The sequence below is a fragment of the Balaenoptera physalus genome (assembly GCF_965194825.1).
Source record: "Balaenoptera physalus genome assembly, chromosome: 10".
NCBI lineage: Eukaryota > Metazoa > Chordata > Mammalia > Artiodactyla > Balaenopteridae > Balaenoptera > Balaenoptera physalus.
The window spans coordinates 103158306-103176860 of NC_138889.1; the positions used below are offsets into that span (position 1 = coordinate 103158306).

Below are 18555 nucleotides of genomic sequence, written 5' to 3' on the forward strand. Positions count from 1 at the left end.
TTTAAGTGGGTTACTTTATGCTTTATCTGAAGCACCTTTTGTCCTTCGGCTTCTTAAAGGCACTTCTGGTTCCTGACTGAATGTGCACATAGCTCAGGTACTCAGTAAAAGGTGTAACCCAGCTCATGCTAAGATATGATTCAACTTTTTTTTTAAGTGAATTCTGCTGAAATGAACATTGGAGTCATTTTTTTTACATGTGTATTTTGATGATATGACTATAAGGGTGATTTTTATGGTGAAATGAAAGGAAAATAAATGTGGGAGGACAAGTGGGACCCAGGGGAGGCAGCTGGAGGAGGGGATGAAAGTGTTCCTCAAACTTTGTGGACTGACTTTTATGTGTAAGCCTCACATTTTACCCTTTCTCCAGGGCAATATTTTTCTCTCTACCCACTGCCTGTATGAGGCCAATAGGTCCACTCAGTTCCTCCCTTTCATCTGGGTCTCAGAGAGCTCAGTCTCCCTACGAACTTTCTCCTTGATCTCATTGGTTGCTGCTGCACCATTAGACCTAGAACTTTATCTCCATTTTCCCCAGTTGCCCAAGGTCACCCAGATAGTTAGCAGGGGAACCTTAAGTAGAACTCAGTTTATTAGACAAGTGGGTCTAATCTCTTTCACTTTGTTTCCTCCTGAGGTAGTCTTCTCTCTAATAGTAATTCCTTTTTGCTATGAAATTATTAGAACATGCTCTTTTTGTATAGTTGATCTTTTATTGAACATGCAAAGAGAGAATTAGAGGTTATTGACTATGCTATTGGGATCAAGATAAGTGAAAAGGAAGGTGTAAGATCAATTTCCACGTGGAATCTCACAACAAAAGGGTTAGACCCAGCTGAGGATGGTTTGAGTTTATTAGTATTTGCTCCAACGAACCTCCAAATATTCTCCATTTTTGACAACATAACTCCCAGCTCCTGAAAAGGAAGAAGAAGGAGAAGCGGGTCAAATGATTTGACCACCAAATCATCAGATAATGGATATGGCTCTCCCAACTCCTTGGCACGTTCCCTGCCAAAGCTTACACCCTCACACCTGAATGCTTTGGGCATCTCACTCTGCAGCGTTGTTTGTCGTACTCTCCCTTACCTTGGCTCAGCGGTTGGCCATTGCTCAGAAGTTTCCAGTAGGTTCTGTCATTATTGTTGGCCCTTATGTCCTGAACAGAGATGATGTAGGGCCCCCATGGGCTGTCCTCCATTTTGAAACTGTGGGGGACAGTGAATGGGTTACAGGAACTTAGAATGGTCGAAGGCAACTCTCCATGGGCGTTTCTCAAACTTTAACATACCTAAGAATCACTTGAAGATGCTTCAAAATACACAGATCTCCTGGCCTTATCCCCAGATACCTTGATTCTGTCGGTCTGGGCTGGGACCAGGAATCTGCACATTTTATAAACATTCCAGGTCAGTCTGATGCAGGCCTTCTACAATCCATGCAAAATTAGCGAAATGATTCCCCTGGTTTCTCCCCCTCCTTCCTGCCATAGTAGACACTTTGCCATCAAAAATTTCGAATCTTCTACCCAAGACAGTAACTGATGAAGACACTAAAGCAGTACAAGAAAGTGTTAATTGGTTGTCCTAGAGGCACTTAGGAAAGAGGAACAGGAAAGGATAACTTAGTAATTCATATCTGTTTATTAAAAAGTGACATAGTCAATGTCTTTTTCACATTCTTTACTCACATTTCTCTACCTTCCTGGGAACACTTGAAAGCAGGCTTTATAGTTATATATATACACATAGACATATATTTTCATATATATACGATTTTCTCTGTTGCATCTTACAGCATGTTATTAAACACAATAAGCTATTGTCAGTTAGGTTTAAGGAGCCAAATAAGCCATATTTTTCAGAGGCAAAGTCAATATCTTAATTTTAATATTTGAACTCTCTAGGCCAGGGAACCTTAATCTAGGAGTCCATGAACCTCCTGAAAGGTGGGGGAGGCATGGAGAAGCTTCTGGGCATTTGTAAAACCTCTGATTTAAATAAGAAGTTTTGGGGACTTCCCTGCTGGTGCAGTGGTTAAGAATCTGCCTGCCAATGCAGGGGACCCAGGTTCGATCCCTGGTCTGGGAAGATCCCACATGCCGCGGAGCAACTAAGCCCATGCGCCACAACTACTGAGCCTGTGCTCTAGAGCCCATGAGCCACAACTACTGAGCCCGTGTGCCACAACTACTGAAGCCCAAGCACCTAGAGCCCGTGCTCCACAACAAGAGAAGCCACTGCAATGAGAAGCCAGCGCACCGCAACGAAGAGTAGCCCCCACTTGATGCAACTAGAGAAAGCCCGCGTGCAGCAACGAAGACCCAACGCAGCCAAAAAAAAAATTAATTAATTAATTTAAAAAAACCCGCACATGTAAAAAAACCATAAATGACAAGTTTTGCACTTACAGACTTAGAGAATGAACTTACGGTTACCGGGGTAAAGGGTAAAGGGTAGCGGGGGTGGGGGATAGACTGGGAGTTTGGGATTGACATGTACACACTACTATATTTAAAATAGATAACCAACAAAGACCTACTGTATAGCACAGGAAACTCAGCTCAATATTCTATAATAACCTAAATGGGAAAACAATTTGAAAAAGAATGGACACTTTTATGGGTATAACTGAATCACTTTGCTGCACACCTGTAACTAACACATCATTGTTAATCAACTATACTCCAATATAAACTAAAAATTAAAAAAACAAATGACACATTTTGTGTGTATATTCCTTTTTCTGGGATGATAATCCCACTCATCTGACTTTCAAAGGGGTCAGTGATTCAAAAATAGTTAAGAACCACTGTTCCAGACACAAAATGTCTGACTTAAGAGGTTCTATTTATTGAAGGAGTTTTACTGACAGAAGAGAGATCCCTGGTACTTATTTATCTATTCAGTGAGCAATAATTTAATACTTGCTACATGCTAGAAGAGGAAAAAGTTTCACCTCCCTTTTTTTAACCCCTGCCGTGCGATGTTGGTGAACAGCAAAAGTACTGACTGAGAGGTGTTTTAAATGTACATTGTATTCAGGTGCAGATGTATTCTTGCTGAGTCATAATCACATTAAATTCCTTAACCTTAGGTTATGTACAGACATACCGAAATGCAGCCTCATTTTGTTTCTGAGCTGCCTTCATCACATCGAGGAAGACAGAACCCTTTCTCACGGTGACTTTGGTGGAATTGAAAGTTTCATTGATTTGCACAGAGTAATTGACTGAAATATACGAGGGTGAGATGATAGGTGTCACAGTTACAGGCTTGTCAGTGGAGATGTTGAATTTAACTGGCAGAGACAGAAAAGCAGAGAAGAATGATTATAAGGAATAATAAAAATGATGTTAGAGTCTGCACACCTATACAACCCCTATGCAACGACTCTTTCCCTTGATGCAGAGGAAGGTTTGTACAAGGAACAAGGGTCAGCAATCGAGGGGCAGCTCTCTCATAAGACTAAAGCACAAATTAAAACTACATACTCACCGGCTTGTGCAGGCTTGTGCCTGCGTCAACTTCCAGCTATTTCAGCAATTCAATTGCCCCATCTCCCATTTCCCACACAGGCTCCTGATTTTTGTTTTTTGCTTTGGTGCAGCATACAATAATGCCCCCCCCCCTTTTTTTTTTTGCCTTTTAATTTTGTTATTGAAGTATAGTTGACATACAATATTATGTTAGTTTCAGGTGTAAAACAATGATTCGACATTTATATTCATTACGAATTGATCACCATGGAAAGTCTAGTAACCATCTGTCACCATACAAAGTTATTACAATATTATTGACTATACTCTCTATGCTGTACTTTATATTCCCATGAATTATTTATTTTACAACAGGAAGTTTGTATCTCTTAGTGCCCTTCCCCTATTTTTTCTCAATCCCCGGCCTTTTTATTTCTTAACATTTATTGAAAACATTATGTGCCAGGCACTGTACTAATCATTTTACATGGATTTTCTCCTTCAGTCCTTACAAATACCTATGTTACATACTATTATCATTTGCATTTCTTATAGTAGAAAACTGAAGCTTAGAAGCTAAACATTTTGTCTAAGATCCCTAAACCTACATGTGCCTGAACCAGAAATGAACAAGACAGAAGGAAAAGTCTTCTTTCTTTGTACCTTGTTGCAAAATCAGTTGTTTGATTCATGCTGCAATTTTCTTATAATACTGCCATATTCTTTCCACATTAATGTCTTATGTCTCTGAGGGACCATTCATTGAGCATAATGAAAAGTTAGAGATACCATACTTTTTAGGATGGGAATGATGCTCAGAAAATCTCTGTATCCAGCAGTCAGAAAACATCCCTTTGGAGATAGACGTCCTTTAATAAAGTCTACCTTGTTCATCAGTGTTTGAACCAAGAACAGCATCTACTACTCTGTTAAGGACAAATCCTCAGGTGCTTATGATCACATATGGAGGACTGAGTTCTATCTGGGAACTGTTATGCTTTAGAGGTTTAACTGGTCACTTTTGGTCCCTGAGGAAACCTAAGTCACACACACTTTGGGTGTTATGCTGAAAGGCAAAACAGTTTGCTCATTAGTGCTATACCTGGACTGCAGACAGAAGAACAGTCTTTGTTGACATCCAAGTAGGTCTTTCCCATCAGGGCAGGTAAAATCTGGGCTGCAGCAATTGGCAGATGGAATGCTCCCTGAGAAATGTTGTAAAGTACTGTGTGCAGAGTTTCTTGGCAATTCCCTTCATTTTTGTAATAGTTTGATGAGACAAACAGAGCCTAACGTGAGAGAGAGAGAGAGACAGAGACAGAGAGAGAATGAGAATAAATGAGAGAAACTTCACATAATGGGAAAGCCTGCATCTAACTAATTTAGTAAACCTTTATTGGACATTGACTACATAGGAACCACCTCAGACCACTAAAATACCTTTCCCACCATCAAGAAGCTTGTAAGCTAGTTTGGGTGGGGAGGTGGGAATTGTTAAATCACGCAATCTCTCATAGTATCAATGAGAACAGCCTTTGTATACCGTATTTACTCTTGTACCACTGATGCTGAAACAGTACTTGTCATATAGGAGGCAATCCATAAATAGTGTGAACAGATTCTTGTAAAGGAGTCCCTAAGATGAATGCCCTAGGAGAAGCATCTAGCGGCATGGCCTTTCCAAAGAGGAAGAGCTCATAAACATTTAGTGAGACTGAGGAAAGACTTGGTGGAGAAGGCAGTACTTGAATAGGCTTGGTGGTATGATGGCATTTCAGTAGGTGACATGAGGAGGCAACAACCTGACCAAAGGGGATAAAGTAGGAATGGCCAGAGCCTGGCCTGGCCATGATGAGAGTATCTGCGTTTTAGTAAAATCCCCAGAGGATTCCTCCTGGCTTAGGAGAACTGGTGTAGAGGGAACACTCAGGGCAATTGTGGAAGGACAGCCTGGAGAAGGAGGTTGGAACCAGAATGGTAGACTCTTGAATTTCACGGTGCGGTGTCTGCCATCATTTGCTTGACAGTGGGAAGTCTAACAGGTTCTTAAACAGAAACTATCCAGGCAGCAGATATAAACTGGACTGAAGGAGAATTACAGGGTAGGAAAAATTAAGAGGGTATTAGAGTGCGTAAGACAAGGACTAAAATGGACTAAACTTGAAGATGTTGCTCTGTGGTTTCTCAAGGAAGGACAGTTCTCCTTTTCATTTTTTCTTGAAGACTCTTAAAGATAACCAAGTAGTCAACCAGCATTTGTGGGATATTAAAAAAAAAAAACTCATCATATTATATCTTCTGTTATAAACTGTCTGGTAGGTAAGCAGCTCTTGGTCCTGCTGTGAATGAACACCACCTGTAGGGTTTTTAAACAAGACCAAGGCCCATGTCCCACCCCTCAATTTCTGTATTAACTGGTTGGTGTGGGGTGTAAACATTAGTATTTTATAAAAGCTCCTCCAGGTGATTCAAATGTGCAGCCAGAATGGGAAACCATGGTTTTATGTTAATTTCAAACTTATCAAGTGTGAACAGTAACAATAATATGAACACTTTTTATGATTGGACCCTTACTTACGTCATCAGCCTCATCTTGTAATTTTTCCCAAGCACCTTGTGCTGAACATTTTGATCTTCCTAAAATACGGAATGTTCTTTTGTGCCTTTGTCCTTTGTCCTTGCTTCTTCTCTCCCTTTGAAAGTCCTCTCACCCTGAGTCAGCCTAGCAGACCCAAATTCATACCAAAGACTCGGTGAAGTCTTTTTTTTTTCTATAAACCTTTCTTCATCTCCTCTTGCATCTACCCCTTAGAGTTGAGTAGATCAGTGAGTAAATGCAGGAATAAATTCTCAGTCTTCAAGAAACATATACAGGATAGTGTTGGCATTGAGTATGAGTTTTGAAACCAATTATTTCAGTCCTATCCCCATCTGCATCACTCTTTGGCTTTGTGCTATTAGGCAAGTTACTGGTACTCCATGATTCACACTCATTATTATTACTTCCTAGGAAATAGAGATAATAATTCTTTCTTCACTGGGTGGTTGTGCATTAATGACTTAATGTCAATAAATACCAGCTGCTGTTACTGCCACTACCACTTATTATTTCCATACCAGTAACCTAATTTGGGAGGTAAGGTGAAACGCCGAACAATGGTATATGGTAAAGTGTGAAACTGCATGTGATAAAACAACAAGATAGATTGTAGCAGGCTCTAGAATTTCTTAAATGTAGTCAGGAAGAGCTTCATAGAAGCATCGGATATAGAAAGGTAAAGGAGAGGAGAATACATTTCAGGCAGGGGAGGGGAATCACATGAGTAAAATCAAAATCAGTATAGGAAACAGAATGGATAATAAGTCTTTAGGAGGCCAGTAAGGGAGGACGAAGATGTTGCTTTCCTCCATAAATCCCTTCTCTGTCTCCTGGTTTACCCTCTGACTTACCTGCATAGATTCTCCTGTGCTAAATATGTTTCCAAAGAGACCATCATGTTTTGCAGACAGAATCTTATTTACCAGTGATGTTATATAAACATTGGTTTTGTTTAAATCCTTTTTATCTGCTTCAATCTTCTCCTTTTCTATACTCCTCTTCACACAGGTTAGAGCAAGAACAGCCATTGCTCCAGTATCTGTCAGGAAGCAAAACACCGGTGATAAGGTGACTAACCATCCTGGTTCACCCTGGATTGAGTAGTTTCCTGGTATGTGGGACTTCCAGTCCTAACAACAGGACAAATCTGGGCAAACTGGGATGGTTGGTCATGCTCGTTAATGATGGGAGAGAAGAATTTCAAGGTACAGCAGTCATCCCTCTGGCACTAACCTCTCAAATATTGCAAGATTCCTTCCTTATGTTGAATAGCCATGTACCTTGTACTCAGAAACTCACATCTTGGTCATAGAAACACATATGGATTTGTAGGTGCAAACACATGAATGGTCTGCTTTTACATACTGGTTGCTCTCATCTTTTTTATCTTTTAGCCATATTGGCAAAGAAATTGAGAAAACCCAAGATAATACTCCAAACAAATATGTCTTTGTAAAGTTCCAAGGTTTCCATTAGACTGATTAAGAAATAGCGCTTAAGAGCAGTTTATCCAATAAACCTTCTTAATGGGGAGGAGGAGGCAAGAGATGGGAAGAATGGAGGATAAGGTCTTTTTTTTCTGGCTCATTACTTGGTTTCCTCTATGTTCTTTAGGCACGGTGCCTTCCCTCTCTCATAGAAGAAGGAGTATAAAAACTCACTTTCTCCTTACTATCCTGAGACACTGAATGGTGGTTTTCTTTGAACTTCTTGGAGAAAAATGAGCTTGTGGCTCTGGGCCCCTAGGGACTGAGCAACAACACTACTTGTCTAAAGGGGACTTCTTTTTGGATGTGTAAGCTGATCCAGTGGGAAATTTCTGGTCCTTCTCCATGGTGGATATACATTTTATTGATCAAAATATTGGGCCTGACCACTGGAGAGGTTGTATTATTCAAGTAATCCCACACATCCAAATGGTCCCAATAGATTAGAGAAAGATGCAGGGTTGAGATAAATGAATTCCACTGCATTCCCTTTCTCTAATATTCATACTTCCTAAGATGTCTTATCTGAAGAGTCTCATGATCTATCCTCATTTTAAAGATGGGAAAATTAAAGTCAAGAGTTAACATCCGTTGGTTACTCAAAGAAAAGTGTGAGTAGGAACCACGTCTTTCTACTATACTGCTCATCTATAAAGAGGCTTAAATACTACTCAATATCCATTCTTCTAAACAAAAATTCTCTTCTGAGGAGACTAGGGTAAAGAGGATAGAAAAAATTCAAGTACTTACTGGTAGAAAAATTCAAAGGGCAAGGCCTATTGGTGCCTATGTCCTCGAAACCAAGGGAATTGGGTTTAAATGACTCACCTACTGAGAACTGGCCACCAAAATAATAGTTTTTATTTTCAGGAGTGAAGTAAAGAATAACGTTGGTGATTGAGTAGCTCCCATCAGACAGACACAAGGTCAAGAGGGCCAGGCTGAGCTGGTAATAGTTAGTCAGCGGATTGCCACTGTGTGTTTCTGGCAGAGAGAAAAGAAATACCTTATTCACGGAAGTGGTACCGGAATAGTACATTTTTAACTTATTTCTACTTACTTTATCTCCATTTCTTTACATTTAAAGAGAGGTGAATAACAGAGGGGAGATATTGCTCATAGAATCGGCAAACTTGAGAAATTTAAAGGTTCTTAAGGGCCACCAAATTCAACTCAACTCGTTTCATTTTATAACTGAGGAGATTCAGCATTAAAGATATAAAAAATACTCCTGGCAATCCCACTTCTAGACATATACCCAGAAAAAAACATAATTTGAAAAGATACATGCACCCCAATGTTCACTGCAGCACTATTTACAATAGCCAGGACATGGAAGCAACATAAATGTCCATCAGTGGAGGAATGGATAAAGATGTGGTACATATATACAATGGAATATTACTCAGCCATAAAAAAGAACAAAATAATGCCATTTGCAGCAACATGGATGGACCTAGAGATTGTCATACTGAGTGAAGTAAGTCAGACACAGAAAGACAAATGTCATATGATATTGCTTATATGTAGAATCTAAAAAAAGGGTACAAATGAACTTATTTACAAAACAGAAGTAGAGTCACAGATGTAGAAAACAAACTTATGGCTACCAAGGAATAAGGGGAGGAAGGATAAATTGGGAGATTGGGACTGACATATACACCACTATATATAAAATAGATAACTAATAAGAACCTACTGTATAGCACAGGGCAATACCCTGTAATGACCTATGTGGGAAAAAATCTAAAAAAGAGTGGATATACGTATATGTATAACTGATTCACTTTGCTGTACACCTGAAACTAACACAACATTGTAAATCAGCTATACTCCAATAAAAATAAAAAAAAATACTATCCTGATGTTCAGGTGGCTACATAGTTAGGACTAGAACGCACAAATGTACCTCACTAGCAGCCATGATGGTCAACCTATTTTTCCCAGTGATAAAGTGCTTTTTGCCATCTTTAGCTCTTGTAATATTATAGAATCATATGTATATGCTTTGATACTTATGACACAGTGTCTCGTATTGCTCAGCTATTTCTGGTGTAATTTGTCTAAATGCCAAGCTTCTGGAGGACTAGAGAACTGTGACCTGTATGTTTGTGTGTTGGTGTGTGCATTCATCATCCTACGTAAGGTCAATGCTCAGTTGAACATATTGGAAAAGAAAACTCAAGATGCATGTTGAAAGAAGGAAGAAGGGAAAGTGATCTTCAAAGGTATAGTGGGGGCTTCCCTGGTGGCACAGTGGTTGAGAATCTGCCTGCCAATACAGGGGACACGGGTTCAAGCCCTGGTCTGGGAAGATCCCACATGCCGCGGAGCAACTGGGCCCGTGAGCCACAACTACTGAGCCTGCGCGTCTGGAGCCTGTGCTCCGCAACAGGAGAGGCCGCGATAGTGAGAGGCCCGCGCACCACGATGAAGAGTGGCCCCCACTCGCTGCAACTAGAGAAAGCCCTCGCACAGAAACGAAGATCCAACACAGCCAAAAATAAATAAATAAATAAATAAATAAATTTAAAATTACCTTTCAAAAAAAAAAAAAGGTATAGTGGGATGAATGAAGTGAAGAGGAGATGGAAAAAGTAGGGGGAAACTTCATACAGTTCTGAATCAGTGGAGGAGAAGACAAGGATGTCCAGGGTTTCTGAACATTTGATTCTCACCCATATTCTCAATTTCTGCTTTGAATTTCTCTCCTAGTTTGCTAACCAGATGAGCATCACGTATAAACTCTTCATCAAGGTTTTTACATGCTCCCAAAGCCAGGATAACCAAGGCAAGCTCTCCTGAGGTTATCTCTGACTCTGAAAAGAAAAGTATTCAAGTTAAACAAGGTACATGCTTATAATATTTTTGGCCTCCTGTCTTCCTTGTGACTTATATTGTTGTCACTCCTTTCTCCTGTTCTACTCTTTACTAATATTTTATTGTTCTCTTCTTTATCCCCAAAACAGAGCCTTTTCTAGCAGTACTGTATAAATGCAAGCGGGATCTTAATCTTTCCCATGAAATTATGGGTTCTTTTTGGAATCATGCAATCCTTATAAAAATGAACAAAGAATAAAAATAGATAAATAATAAAGCCTTGGAATTTTCTCTCCTTGTGGGTGCCATCTTTCCTGGATAGGAATAATTGACTTGTATGTTCTGCTTTATAGAGTGTCCAAACTCTCAGGCTGCTCCTAATTCTCACAATAATATTGTTAGGTAGGTAGGGGTGGTATATTTCCCCCTTATACTCATTAGAAAGCTAAAGCTCGATATTGAAATGAAAGGCTCAAAGTGGAATCTGGTCTCAAACTCAGTCCATATGTCTGTTGCTCTATGGTTGCCTCTCTACTGTCAGCTTTCTTTGTTGTGGTCCACACCCTCTCTGGTCATGAACTCAACTATTTCATATAACAGTCTTAATGGATGAGAGTCTATAATTTCTTTTGCTTTTCCTTGTAACTTCTTGAAGGAATATGATTTTCAGGGCTCAAAGAAGGAAGGCCTAGCTCTAGAGTAAGTGGCAGGGGATTGATGTTTTGAGGTACCATTGTGTCATCTCAATTTTTTTTTGAATTTCATGTGAACTTTATCAAAAAAAAACCCCACTACATACTTGTGTTAGATTTTTTAAAAATTTAGGTAACATTTAGGTACATTTAGGTAACATAACATTAAATAAGTTTCATGTGTACTACATTTTATATCTACCCCTGTTCACCTCAAGTTTTCTACAGCTAAGATTGATGTATCAAGGATGTTTTGGACACACAATTTTTAGAACTCACTGGAGATCATCTTTATAGATAGGTAAGTCTTTTCCTAACTCTTCCGGGGAATATAGGCACTCACCTCTCCTGTTCGTATCTTCTTGAATTTGTTGAGTCAGCTGTTGTTCTAGCCTTTGGTTCTGAATCCCAACAAGTCTGAGGGTCAACAGGATGTTGGCACTTTGGATTCCTTTGGTATAGTTTGAATTTACCATTGTGTTTACTAGAGGATTTAGATAGGAGCAGTTTTCTTTGCTTACCTCTGTGGCAAGGGAGGGAGGAAATAAGAAACACACACTCATAAAATATTAGGGCTAGGAACAAGGATGATACTAAAAGATTTAGTAACAGATATGGCACAGACATAAACCCTTCCAGTAGCCGCTGGCAGTGTTGCTGTAACAATACAAAAGTGGGTCTGGAGCCCCGCTCTGCCAGGTATTACTTTTTTGCCAACCAGCATGGAAGTGTTAACTATTTTAACAACTGTTCAGCCTTACCATTGTGTCCTGGCAGAATATAAGTCCTGCCTGGTAGATCTAGTACCTAATTTGAGGCTTAGAGAGGGTATCCTTAAAGAGACCTTGGTAATTGGAGCCTAGCCCAATCTACTTTCTGGATTCAGTTATTTGCTTCTGCATCTTCTTCTAATTCACTTGGGTTAATGCTGAAGAGAAGAAGAGAGAAGAGAAAGAAGGCAAAAATTCTATGTGTCATTGGTGATTGAGCCCAAAGCTGCACTGTCTGATTGCCCAAGTGGCCAGGCATCAAGATCATTATTCAGCATTATGGACCCTTTGGAAAACCTTCTGATTTTAGCCTACGACGTGTCCAAATCCCAGGGGCAAGGATGGAGGGAGTCCCATTACATTGTGGAAGTAAAAGGAGAATCCGGACCTCCCAGGAACTGGAGAATAAGAAGAGTTAGCTATCACTGAAAACATTTCTAAATATTCTTTGACCATAATCTTAAGAAAATCCTACCCATCTCCAGATTATCTCATGGGTTTGTGGAGTAGTGAGAAGAATCTGAACCCTGAGTTCAGGCAGACCTTGGCTGGATTCTTTGCTCCTTAACTTATAACTGGGGTAAGTTACGTAACTTTCTTTCTTTTTTTTTTTTTTATTAATTTAATATTGGTTGCGTTGGGTCTTCGTTTCTGCACGCGGGCTTTCTCTAGTTGCGGTGAGTGGGGGCTACTCTTCGTTGCGGTGCGTGGGCTTCTCACTGCGGTGGCTTCTCTTGTTGTGGAGCACGGGCTCTAGGCGCGCGGGCTTCAGTAGTTGTGGCGCACGGGCTTCGTTGCTCCGCGGCATGTGGGGTCTTCCCAGACCAGGGCTCGAACCTGTGCCACCTGCATTGGCAGGATTCTTAACCACTGCGCCATCAGGGAAGTCCCAAGTTATGTAACTTTCTTGACTTCAGTTGAAATGGTGCATACTAACACCTACTCCATGGATATTGGACCAAAAAACCCCACTAAGTAAACTATAAAATACTGTACATATTATTACCTCTAGCTCAACTCGAGTTTCTAAGGATCACTATACTTAGAGAGTCCAGGAAATGTTATTTTCCTTGCCCACCTTTCTTCACTTTAAAAGAGAGAGTCAGGAAGATCTGAATGGAGTGATTGTAGAAGGGTCATGGTTTGTTACAGGTACAATTGGACAATTGTGAGTCACCTCTGAGATTTGGTGGAAGCATCCAGTTCAGCAGATTTTCTGGCACTGAAGTAGACTTTTTAGTTCCTGGTCAACAACTCAAATCAGCTTCCTTAACCACTAAAAACAAAGTTAATTATTTTGTACAATGAATGAAACTCCAAAGCCTCCATGGAGACCCCCTGTTCTTAGGATACAACAGAAGAAATGACAGTCCAGGAAGAACAATTAGAGCTGGCAGATTCGGAACTTTAGTGTTTCTGCTGTGGGATGGATCGCTTCTTGTGGGCTGCAGAGACCAGGAACATGTAGCCGCAGCTGACACCACATTGTGGCACCATCTTTGGACTGGTTTGAAGCTCAATTCCAGGGTAAAGACTTATAATAGAGAAATCATGCACCTGTGAGCTATACCGGACTTTAAGAAATCACCTGCTTCAACACCCTTCCCTGATTATCCTCCATTTATGGATGAAGCTAAAAAAGTTCAGAAACATTGGATCATTTGGCTATTAAGGGGTCAGACTATACCTGACCCCAGTTTTTCTTTCTCTTAGTATTTTTGAAATAGGATCACATACTCTCTGGAGCCTACACCCAGAGGAGAGATGATGGGTTTCTACCCACGTCCTGTGGGAAAGAGTTGAAAAGAAGATGTGTAGCTTGGAATATCTGAACTCAATAATGACAAGAGAGCAGTCTTCGTTATTTGAAAGAGATTATTAACATTATTTTTTTCTTTGTAGTTAAACAAAGAGTTAACCTAAAACCCATAGGTTGAACTTCAGAAAAATAGATTGCATCTCAAAATCAAAAGATACCTTTCCATGATCTTGAATAATTTCTGGGTCATGAATTTTCTATCAGTGAAAATGAATAAGAATAGACAGTTACTGGGGAGGCCAACTGTGGTAGAAAGGATCTTAGCATAGGAAGAAGAGTTAGGCAAGTTAATGTTGAATCTATGATCCCTCTTAAAACAACATACATTGTGGAACTTTCCTCACCATCTCCTGCCACCCTTTACATTACTCATAGAGTCCAACAGCATACAGAATTGGAATAGGGTCTTTTCTCAGGTAACTCTACACAAAGCTCCCTGTCAGTAGCCTGCAGACTATCATGTTAGAGCAATTTTAGGTCAAAGCATACTCACCACAGATCTGGCATAGTTGACTTGGAATAAGAGAAAACAATAGCAACCCCAGTAGGGGCAGCTGGTGTGATGGTCTCATCTCTCCAACAGTGTACAGGAATGGTGAGGACATGGCTGGCTATTTACTGGGTGATGGACAGAGGGTAATGAGAGCTGCTCCTTCAGTTTGCCTCAGTCTCTTTCACTCAAGCAGATATTGAGTAATGTCAGGAGGTGTGGTCAAGTGTGTTTGTCCAAATAACGTAATAAACCAGGAAGAAGACTTGAAAAGTATGGTCAGGGAGAATGAGGAAATAATTTTTCTTTGTTTCCTATCCCAAACCTTTAGGATTCATATTCCCTACTTGCCTTCAGCCCAATGAGAATAAATTATGTGAATGACTGTTTTCAGTAATGTTCTGTCTTTCCCATTCCACTTTGGTTGTGTTTTATTGATGTCTCCTGAGAGATTAGATTTGATGGGGACAAGGGCTTACAACATATAAAAATGGAAGTAGAAGTTGTAAGTCTGAAGTTGGAACAGGCAGGATGGGGGAGCCTGGCACATGGGAAGGTCTTTGGCATAGTGTTTTTTTAAAATTTATTATTATTTTTTAATTTTAAGCATAGTGGTTTTTGACCTATGATTTTTTCCTAAGATAGATGCCCTGAGAGTTTTCTAGCCCAGGAGGAAAACCGTAGAGATATACATCAAATGTGGATTTTGGGTGTGCCAGGAAAGATGCTACATGCTCCATGTAGGAAATGTTGTCTATCATAGTTCTTCCAAAAGCTGTTAGAGAATACTCTGTTTGGCTTTACAATGTTTGCTCTGGGTCAGCAAGAGGGTGGAATAGGAGGTCTCTCATATATAACCCCACAGCAATAGTAATCTTAGCAGCCATCCATGGACAAAAGTTCCTATGTGGAAACTATGGGTTCCAGGTAGGAGGTTGTAAAACGCCAGTGGAGCCATCAAGGAGGACTGTATTGAGAAAGCAAACCAAAGGAAACAGACTTGTGTTCACAAAGAAGCAGGCAAACATGACACCACCAAATGAAACTAATAAATAGACCTAACAGACATGTACAAAAAACATAGGGAAGAAGCTCCTTGCCATTTGTCTTGGCGATGATTTTTTTTGGATATGAAACTGAGAGCATAAACAGCAAAAGCAAAAATAACAAACGGGGGACTTACTTGGTGGCTCAGTGGTTAAGAATCCGCCTGCCAATGCAGGGGACACGGGTTCGAGCCCTGGTCCGGGAAGATCCCACATGCCGCGGAGCAACTAAGCCCGTGCGCCACACCTACTGAGCCTGCGTTCTAGAGCCCGTGAGCCACAGCTACTGAGCCCACGTGCCTAGAGCCTGTGCTCCCTAACAAGAGAAGCCACCGCAATGAGAAGCCCGCGCACCGCAACAAAGACCCAACGCAGCCAAAAATAAAAATAAATAAATAAATTTATTAAAAAAAAAAATAACAAACGCGACTATATCAAACTGAAAAGCTTCTGCATAGCAAAGGAAACCATCAGCAAAATAAAGAGGCAGCCTAGGGAATGGGAAAAAACTATTTATTAGATACCATATACCTGATAAGGTATTAACATCTAAAATATATAAGGAACTCCTACAGATCAATAGTGAAAAACCCAAATAATCCCACTGGAATATAGGCAAAGGACCTGAACAGATATTTTTCAAAGAAGATACACAAATAGCCAGTAAGTACATGAAAAGGTGCTCAAAATCACTATCATCAGGGAAATGCAAATCAAAACCACAGTGAGATATCACCTCACGCCTGTTAGGATGGCTATAATCAAAAAGAAAAGAAGTAACAAGTGTTGGTGAGGATTTGAAGAAAAGGGAACCCCTGTGCCATGTTGGTGGGAACGTAAATTGGTACAGTCATCATGAAAAACAGTATGGCGTTTTCTTAAGAAGTTAAAAATAGATCTATTTTTTGATTCAGCAATCTCAATTCTGGGTATATATCCAAAGGAAATGAAATCAGTATTGTTATGGAACTCAGTTTCTGTTACTTGTTGCTCAAGAAACCAACACTGAGAAACAAGTGTTGGGTAAAGGAGAAGTAACTTTATTTTAAGGAAGCCGACAACCTGGGGAGAAAGTGGACTACTGCCTGAAAGAACCAACTCCCAACTCTTCAAGTGTTAGCCAGGATTTATATAAGAAGGGAAGCAGGAAACGGCTGCAGGCTACTTGCTGGGGGTAGGCTGCTCTTCTGTTTTCGGAGATGTGTACCCTAATCACGAGGTGCTTTGGTGATATTAGAACCTGAGTGTGGTCATTACATTGTCCAGATCAGCATATCTGTTCTATGTGTCAGTGGTCATATATTTCTGTAAAAATAAGAACAAAGGCAGAAACAGAGCAAAAAACTCAAAGTGAAACAGGAACCAGTCCATCAAACCCCTGAGCTTTAACTATTAACCATTCTTTGGTGGAAAAACAAGCACAGTTACAGTGTCTCAGAGATATCTGTACTCCTACATTCTTAGCAACGTCGTTGCCAACAGCCAGGATTATGGCATCAACCTAAGTGTCCGTCAACTGATGAATGGATAAAGAAAACGTGGTATATATATACAATGCGATATTATTCAGCCATGAGAAAGAAGGAAATCCTACTATTTGTGACTAAACGGATGGACCTTGAAGGCATTATGCTAAATGAAATAAATTAGAGAAAGACAAATACTGTATGATATCACTTATATAGAAGCAGATGGTAGAATGGTGGTTGCCAGGGGTTGGGGATTGGGGGAAAAAGGGAAATGTTGGACAAAGGGTACAAACTTTCAGCTATAAGATGAATATATTCTGGGGATCTAATGTACAGCATAGTGCCTATAGTTAATAATACTGTATTGTATGCTTGAAATTTGCTAAGAGTAGATCTTACGTGTTCTCCCCCCACATACAAAAAAATGGTATTGTGTGAGATGACGGAAATGTTAATTAGCTTGATTATGGTGATCATTTCATAATATATATGTATATCAAATCATCTTGTTGTTCACCTTAATATATATACAATTTTTGTTTGTCAATTATATCTCAATGAAGTTGGGAAAAAATAGAATATATCACCTTAGCTATGGGCTTAATTATGACATCTTTTCCTCCGCTAATGCTAATATGTTGATCACTGATGGCTTTGCCTCTGTTGTCCATTACAGTGGACAGATCCATTTATTGGTCACATTCTACTACCTCTAATTCATTCAGTCTGCATTACTTCCACAGTTTTCCAATCTAAGGGGGGGAGGGATAAATTGGGAGATTGGGATTGACATATACTCACTACTATATATAAAATAGATAACGAATAAAGATCTACTGTATAGCACAGGGAACTCTATTCAATACTCTGTAATGACCTATATGGGAAAAGAACCTAAAAAAAGATTGGATATATGTATATGTATAGCTGATTCACTTTGCTGTACACCTGAAACTAACACAACATTGTAAATCAACTATACTCCAATAAAAATTAGAAAAATAAAAAATGTGTCATTTTTTCCTAGTTATTATATCAGAAGCAATGTCCTGCAGCTAAAAACTGTTTTCTCATTTCTGGCTTAAAACTATTCTATTTAGACTTGAATACCCTCACCCTTTCGCTGAAACTGGTCTTATCAAGATCACAAGTCACTTCCATACTGCTGCTTTCATTGTGAATTTAAAATTCTCATTTACCTCACCTGATGACTGATTGCTCTTTTTCTCCTCAAATACTTACTTTACTTGGCTGGAACACCATCCTTTTATGGAGTTTTTTTCCTACCTTTCTGAGTGATCCTTTTTTCATTTTCTCTTGCTGGTTCCTCCTAACGTGCCTGATTTTCTAAAAGTTGTAATATTCTAGGGTTCAGTTCCTGGAACACTTCTTTCTCCTTTAGCGATCTCGTTAAATCTCAAGGCTTTATGCGACACCTGTATACTAACGTTTGTAAAATTTATATTTCCATACAGGAGATCTCCTTAATCCTAGACTTGACTTTGGGCTTGGTCATGTGACTTACTTGGGTCCATAGGAAGTTAGCAAATAGGATGTAAGTGGAAGGTTGAAAGTTGCTTTTGCACTGAGTTCTGTTGTGTGAATCTGGAGACCCACCATGTGTATGAACATGAGCTAGCCTGCTGGAAGGGCCATGTTGTGGAGAACTGAGACAGTCTAGCCATCAGCCTGCCAACCCCCGGCAAGGAGTGAGGTGATTCTAGATCATTTTGCGTTAGTTTAGCCGCCAGATGAATAAAATAACATGAATAACCCCAGGCAAAATTAATAGAATAACTATCCAGCTAAATCCAGCCCAAATTGATGACCCATAGATTTGTGAGAAAATGATTGTTAATCCACTAGATTTTAGAGTGATTAG

The 18555-nt window shown here is 39.8% G+C and overlaps 1 protein-coding gene across 1 annotated transcript; it reads right to left on the reverse strand.

The window, feature by feature from the left end:
* Positions 1–706: 706 nt before the first annotated feature.
* Positions 707–14612, reverse strand: TCN1 (transcobalamin 1). The gene is made up of 9 exons (XM_082478178.1): positions 14162–14612; positions 11423–11602; positions 10246–10386; positions 8396–8551; positions 6932–7119; positions 4584–4770; positions 3117–3303; positions 1093–1211; positions 707–920 (listed from the first exon to the last, which is right to left on the reverse strand). The coding sequence occupies exons 1-9, from the start codon at positions 14271–14273 to the stop codon at positions 859–861; spliced, it is 1332 nt and encodes a 443-aa protein (XP_082334304.1). The 5' UTR covers positions 14274–14612; the 3' UTR covers positions 707–858.
* Positions 14613–18555: the final 3943 nt, after the last annotated feature.

Coding starts and splice junctions, on each gene's coding strand:
- TCN1 (XM_082478178.1), bottom strand. CDS start 14,273: ATGTCCTCACCATTCCTGTACACTGTTGGAGAGATGAGACCATCACAC. Junction 10,387..11,422: donor AGAAGATACGAACAGGAGAG/GTGAGTGCCTAT, acceptor TTTTCTTTTCAG/AGTCAGAGATAACCTCAGGA. Junction 8,552..10,245: donor AGCAGAAATTGAGAATATGG/GTGAGAATCAAA, acceptor TCTCTCTGCCAG/AAACACACAGTGGCAATCCG.